This window comes from Pundamilia nyererei, unplaced genomic scaffold (genome assembly GCF_000239375.1).
Source record: "Pundamilia nyererei isolate P.nyererei 1_Seehausen unplaced genomic scaffold, PunNye1.0 scaffold00388, whole genome shotgun sequence".
Taxonomy (NCBI): domain Eukaryota; kingdom Metazoa; phylum Chordata; class Actinopteri; order Cichliformes; family Cichlidae; genus Pundamilia; species Pundamilia nyererei.
The window spans coordinates 106,440-114,029 of NW_005187789.1; the positions used below are offsets into that span (position 1 = coordinate 106,440).

Sequence of the window (7,590 nt, forward strand, 5' to 3'; positions counted from 1 at the left end):
TGATGATGGTGATGATGTGACAGCGCCTGGACTGCAGAGCTGGTGTTATGGTATCAGCGCTGCGCAGGCTGTGATGCTAAAAGCTTTCTAAAGGCTAAAAGGTTATTAACGTTTCAAGTTCCTCCTCCTCGGTTTCACTTTTACGTCAGTGGCAGAATTACACAAACTGTTTGTTGGAATAAAATCTTTAAAAATAGTCAAGTAAAAGTGCAGCATTTAAAATGCTTTTTTAATACAGTTATATTTCACCTGAGAAAGCATCTAAATTCAGCTCCACAGCTCCGAGGCTGAGATGAACACCCCTGGGCTCCATGGATCACAGACTCCTGGGAAAATCCAATAAGTCTGTGTGTCCTCATCACCGGGCCACAGCCAAACACCTGCAGAAAAACTGCCAGTTTTGCTCCCGGCTCAGAGTAGTGAGGAGTTTTTACCAACTGTGAGTCAGTGACACTGAAGATGCTCAAACACAGATTCAGTGCAGCAGATTTTACTGTGAGGATCCAGAGCAGCCTCTCTGAGCGTGTCAGGAAACATCACAGCTGAAGTAATTCTAGACTCGTCAGGTTTTGGCTTCAGTATTGCCTCAGGTCACGACCCTGCAATTATAATAATGCAAAAGGTAACATCCTGTTTGATTCAGTCACACCTGACAGGAAACAGTTAACTGAGCTCAGAGACCAGTTGAACAGGACGCTCAGACTTCTCGAACAGACTTCTATCCAGTCAGACCTGAGGAATCACCCCCTGATGGACATGAGAAAGACTGCAGGCAAAGTCCATCTTTTATCTACAGTTTATGTCTTCAAATGATGCCGCAATTAGGGATGGGTATCGTTTAGGTTTTATCCGATACCAGTACCAAACCGGTACTTTTGAAACGGTGACGGTGCTTAAAGAATGGAGAACACAAACTTTGTCCAAAAACCTCTCATGTTTAGCAGTTTTTTTTGTAAAAAGATAACAATGTTAGCCTTTTCTGCAGCTATAGGGTATCATTCTTAGTTGCAAGCAGTGCTTAAACAATGGAAAAAAAACACAAACTTTGTCCAAAAACCTCTCATGTTTAGCTGTTTCCCACTTTTCCTTTGGTCATTTTAGCCTTTTTGGCCAGGGTGAAGGGAGTATCTGCCATCAAACAAGAAGACAGCCGTATGGAACTACAACGGTGTTTGCTAGTTCACCTTACATGCATTAATTTAATAACGTGGTTAGCTTGCACACGAACAACATTAAGCTACTCACGCAGAGAAGAACGGCTGCTGCTGCATCATCATCCATCATGATTTCTGCTACACTGGCAGGGCTAGGGGCCAGGACTCTCCTATTCGGGTTTTTGGGGGATGTTGCTAACTCCGGTCTGATAACAGGCACCACACCCGCAGTAGATGTGCTCGATGTGAGGTCTCGCAGCAAGCTATCAAATACGGTGCATTTCTCTGCTTTTAACAAAATGCTATACGTCGCCAGGTGTTTCATCAGATTCGAGGAGTTACCTCCTTTGCACAGTATCAGCTTAAAGCACTTGTTGCAGGCTGCTGAGTTTGCATCTTTTGCTGTGAAGTACAGCCAGACTTTTGACCGCTTCGCCTCTGGCATTTTCTTCTTCTTCTTCTTTGTGTTTAACAGCGGTTGGCAACCAACGTAAAGGAGCATTACCGCCTCCTACTGTTCCGGAGTATGGGTCAGACAGTGAGTTCACAAGCTGTATAAAAAAAAAACCCTACCTTGGGCATTTTTAATCTGTAGCTCTGCTCTAAAAGAACGTACGTACCTGGGCCCGCCTACTACGCTTGCAAAGGTAAAATGATTGGCTAGAATCTGAAGTGTATGACATCTCAGGGGAAAAAAAGCATCGAAATGTGCGCTGCTTTTCGGTCTGGTTACTACCGTTTATGTCAGAACCGGTACCCATCCCTAGCCGCAAACAATTCTGACAAGTCTAACAAGCAAAACAAATGAGCTGCATCCAAAGAAGTTTAGGCCTTCACCGGGATTCTAACAAAAACATTTAGACCTATTGATCTTTGAGCCCAGATGTTTCAGACCCGTGAGATGTGTGGAACGCTATGTTAGTACTGGGGTCACTGCGGCGCTCCAGATCTCCTTCAGCATTAACATCAGCACAGAAGCTGTGTGCCAGGAGGTTCACGCTGAGGGCCTCCTGCAGGTGTGACATGAACAACTTTTATCCGTGTACAACCCCAATCCTGACAAAGTTTTCATGCTGAATTAAACGTGAATAAATAGAGAATGCAGTGATCTCAGAAATCTAGAATTTATTCTCAGTATAAAACAGAAAACCTGTCACGTGTTTAAACTGAGGAAATTCAGTTTTAATAAAAATCTAAGCTCATTTTGAATCATTCAGATTTCTTTTTAACATTTTACTCAGCATCCCGACCATGTGGATACCTGTGGACACCAGTCTCACTGGTTTGTTGTAAAGCTAGTGAGGATTAAATCAAAGGGACCAGTGATGCTGCAGATCCCTCCTCAGTGAAACAGACCACTTTGCCACTTTTCTCTTTCCAGATATTTTTTCCTAATTTGGGAATTCCTAGTTTATATTCCAGATAAATGCAGACACCAGTCCCGGCCAGGCGGTTGTCTCCCTCGGCACTTAGGAAAGTGATATTATTATTTAACAGGCTGTGCTATACTGTTAATGCAGGCTTCTTTTTCTCATATTAAGGAATAATAGTTTAGTGCTTTTAGCTTTTTCGCTGCACTCAATCACCTGTACCACATTCCTCGTCTTGTTTACCTTTTTCTTCGCGTCGTGTGTTTCAGGCCCTGCGACAGTTTTTCGAGCGGGTGTCATGGGAGCTGAGCTACCCCCTGCTGTTCTGCTCGTGCCCGGACCAGGCGTGTGCTGAGCGTCGCCGTCGCACCATTGTCCCGTCCTGCTCACACCAGGAGAGGCACAAAGCCAGCTGTCTGGAGCTGCGGCGCACCTGCCGCTCGGACGCCCTGTGCAGGTGAGCCACCCTTGTTAGGCCTCGTTAGGGCTCCTCAGCATGATTTCCGCCAAGCCAGAGGAGGAGCTAATCAATAAAATCAGCAGCTCATGAGCTTAATGGGGAGAAATCTCATAGACTCACAGGTGCAAATTACACATTTGATTGGTAAGCACCGGCTTTAAAGGTGAGAGAGGCTCAAAGTGGGCCAGTCAGCATTTCACACACACACACACACACGCACACACCTGCCCCCTTTAGCGACTACAGGCCAGGCGTCCTTGAGAAGGAAGCACTGCCGGGAAAATGCTCACACATGATTGGATGTTTTTTTTTTTTATCTGCGTGAGTATGAGCTGAATCCACTGATGGAGGCAGCACCTGACCTGAGACAGAGCTGCTAGGTCATGTGACTGATACTGCAAAGGTGCCACACACTTAGAGGAATCATCAGAAATAACGCTATGCACAGTTTCAAACCCACAGCTGCAGGAAATATTTACACTCTGAAACAGAAGAAATCTCTATTTTTCCACATGTGCAGGTCGGGTCTTCTAAACATCTGGATTTATGCTTCTCCATTGAAGTAGCTGCATCTGAAGACAGTCAAGCTTAATCTCATCATCACCTCAAAAGCACTCACAGTGCATATGTTCCTGTCCCTCAGTTAGAAAAATCAAGTTTATCTTAATATAATAAAGTTCCAAATATGAAAATGTGAGAAGAAAAGAGCCAGAGTGGTGAGAAAATATGACGAAAACTGTACATCAGAGACTCTTTACCCCCCTCCCTCCACGGAGGGGTAGTAGTTTGCTTACAGAGCAAATCGGTCCATCGCCCTTCACAGAGAGTGCTGAGCCATCTGGAGAACAGGAAGAGCTACGTGAGGATGTTCTTCATAGACTACAGGTCAGTCATTTTATTAATATCCGAGAGCTTTGTTTGGATTGATGACCATTTGAACCTGAACCTGTTAGTCGAGCTCTGGGAGAAGATCTCAGGCTGGAATCAGGCCTCCTGTTCCTGTAGGTCAGTTTTATCGCCACCTTCAGTCCGTCAGTCCCTGTTTGGTTTTTTATTTCCTGCTACACATTTTCAGCATTTTCATTGGTTCAGCCTGGCCGTTGAGGCTGAGTTCACAGAGCTCACTGCCATCATTTAATGATTCAAACTGTTTCCTTCCAGCACCTTCATACATTCAGCACAGAGTTGAGGTCAGACTCATCTCATCAAGCTTATTCATGTATGAGTGGGGAGTGTGTGTGTTAGTGTGTATGTGTGTGTTAGTGTGTATGTGTGTGTGCACACTCAGCCTTGAGGGTGGAGGTTAAGCACTTGATGGACTCGTCTGATTAAAGTGAGCACATGCTGTCTCTTCGTGGTTTTGAGTGATGAAGCTGCTTCAGCAGAGAAACAGAAATATCAGATGTGCAGTCACACAGTGAGGCCGATGTTTCCAGATGTTTCATACAAATAAACACAGACATCTGTAACAAGGACTGATTACCTGCATGAGTCAGGCTTACAACATGAAGAGGAACTTGAAGTTAGAGTAGGGCGAGCCGTCACAGCGGCACGAAGATAATGAGCGAACACAGTGGACATACAGTCAACTCTGACACATGTTTATCAGTCATTGATATATCGATCGGGTTATTATTGATGCTAACGGGCCGCCTGACTGCTGCCAGGGTATATAGTTTCTATAGATATTAACAATAGTGATAATAATAATAATTATTAATAATAATAAGTATAAAATAATAAGTATAAAATAATAATAATAATAATAATAATAATAATAATTATTATTATTATTATTATTATTATTATTTAAATTATTTTAAAAGCGCCTTTCAAGACACCCAAGGACACTTAACAATAGAATAAAACATATACTAGAAATGACTAAATGAAGGACAATAAAAACAAAAACAAACAGTGGGTTCACAGTGAATATTCAGATTTGAACAGATAGGTTTTGAGTTAAAGATTTAAACAGGGGGAGGAAATCAATGTTTCTTAAATCTGGGGGTAGAGAGCTCCACAGCCTGGGAGTAGAGCAGCTGAAAGCTCTCCTTCCCACTGTGGTGAGGTGGAAAGAAGGCACGAGATAGAAGAAGAAGAAGAAGAAGAAGAAGATCAAAGTGAGTGGGCAGTAGTAGCGGGTAGGTAGTGCTTAACAGATCAAAAAGGTAAGGAGGAGCAAGGTTATGAAGGGTCTTGAAGGTGAGCAGAAGAAGTTTGTATATTATCCTGAATTTCACTGGGAGCCAGTGAAGTTCCTGAAGAACAGGGGTGATGTGCTGGTAGGAGGGGATTCTGATAATAATGCGAACAGCAGAGTTTTGAACCAGTTGAAGCTTATGGAGGGATTTTTGGGGTGTAAGATGGTGTAAGTTGATGTACTCAGTCTTGTCCTGTATGGATTTCTGTCGATCGCTGTTTTCCTCAACTAGTAAATCTGCCCTGGATTGTTTTCAGGTAGTTCTGAATGCTAATACCAAGGCTGCTTACTTGCTCGAGCAGACAGAACCACTCAATCACTGTGACTGCTAGCGTCCTTTCACTGGTTCTGTGTTAGTGTCGGGGTGCAGTTCAAAGGTCAAACGTTTGTTTCGTGCATGTATCTGATGACCGGGAGTGCAGCCTGAGCTCCGCTGGTGCGGTTTGGTGGAAATTCAAGCTCTGTGACATGAAGGTTAACGTTATGTACAGGTACGTTTCATAAAGTACTCTTTATGCTTTGGAAATATATTACATTTTAATTTAATATGACATTTTTAGCTGTGTATTGTTCCAGATGCCAGCCCTAGTACACTTGGTGCCTATGGTGAAACAGTAAAGTGAACAAAGTGAAGCTTTGGTCCAGATAAGATTCATGCAACCACCTCTTCATGTGGACTTCAGTTTCAGCCTTTAAAGAGGAGATCAGGTCTTTTTTTAAAATGAGCTGATAATGAAACAGTGGTCAGCAAACAGCCAGAGGGTCCTTGTGTCGATCTTCTCCCACTCTTGTCCTGGTCCTGGATTTATTTATGTGTGATTACAACTGATAATGTACCGTAGTTTTTGGACTATACGGCGTACCGGATTATAAGGCACAATATCAATGAACGGGTCTATTTTGTTACAGAAGGCGCACCGGATTATAAGGTGCATTAAGCAAAACAAAACTGTTACATAATTCAAACTTTAATCAACTCATATACGATAACTCTCAACATTGTTCAGTTGTAACACATAAAATACAGAACAAAACACTCACTTTTTCAGTTCATTCTTCGTCCAGAAATCCATCAAATTCTCGATCTTCAGTGTCTTGAGTTTGACAGGTGGGCGATTTCGGCCCGTAAGCATGTCTCTTAAAAGGTGCCATTTTGGGGTCCTTATAATCACACCATAATATTATGTTGAAGCAGATTTTTGAGTGTCGTGTACCACAAAAAATCGGTTTGAGGTCAGTAAGCTCAACCAGAATTCATACATAAGGCGCACTGTCGATTTTTGAGAAAATTAAAGAATTTTAAGTGCCTTATAGTCCGAAATATACAGGAAATATAGAAATACAGAGGAAAACCTCTGAAGCAGGTGTAAGAATCACAGTGACTCACATTGAAGTCACTTGGCTGTTTACATGTAAATGCCAGGCAACCTTTAAAATCCCCAGAAGGGGCTCCAAGCTAAAGGTATTCCCAGAATCCAGACCTCAAACCATCTGGATGAAACAAACAGCGATGCGGGTGGGACGGTTTGGTAATCTCGAGGAAAGGTGCTAACACCTGAAGGTTGAACTGAGATCCTTTGTTAGTGCACCAGTGGCATATTTAATTCTCACACGGTGGCCGGAGAGAACTCATCCCGAGGTTGTTCTGCCAGTTTTCCGAGGTTTACCGTCTCTATCCGTCCTGCTGTCAGCTTTCAGTCACATATTCTGTCCTCCATGTGGGTATCAGTTCAGCAAGTTGAGCATGCTTAGAGAGAAGCATGTAAACAGCTGACCTGCCTGCTGGGCTGAGCTCTCTTCCCATCAAAAGTTGCTTGTTGCTTCAGCAGCAGCAATGCTCCTCCACAGCAGGCTGGATCTCTTCACTGTGAAGAACCTGTGAAGGTGATAGATTGATGCTCTTATTGCTCCCACATGTGCAAAGGTTGTTTTTAAGAATGTGTATTTCCAACATATGATGCAGGAAAGCTCCTCCACTCTTCAATCAGCTGATTCAGCAACTCAACTCCTCGATGACTCCTCGGGACCTAACCTGGGCTGCTTTTAGGACTCACTGAGAAACCTGGCAGAGAAGTCCAGAGTCCAGTTCGGGCAGTGGCTCATGTTGGGTTGCCCACATATGGAGAGGTTATGTCAGCTGTTGGGTGGGCGCGGCATGGCCCGAAAGTCATGACGTGGTTATTGGTGGAGTATTTAGATGATCCTTTGCCCCTGCAGACAGCTCCCAGGTTTTTACAAGCTCCTCTCGGTGACAGCAGCAGGAGGTTTCTGTGGTTTCGGTGTCTAAGTGTGACCTATGGAGAAGCAGCAGATACATCAGTGAGTGGGAGTTGGAGTAAGACCACCAAAAGAACCTGAAAGCCAGAAGGCAAAAATCCAAATAAATGTCCCCACAACACCCCC

General features: G+C 43.7%; 1 protein-coding gene across 1 annotated transcript in view; it reads left to right on the forward strand.

Annotated features, from left to right (window-relative positions):
- Window positions 1-7,590, forward strand: part of gfra2b (GDNF family receptor alpha 2b) — a 146,674-nt gene that overhangs the window by 105,546 nt on the left and 33,538 nt on the right. The window contains exon 5 of the mRNA XM_005752884.1: window positions 2,794-2,981. Coding sequence (XP_005752941.1) covers window positions 2,794-2,981 — 188 coding nt within the window. The remainder of the gene's footprint in view (window positions 1-2,793; window positions 2,982-7,590) is intronic.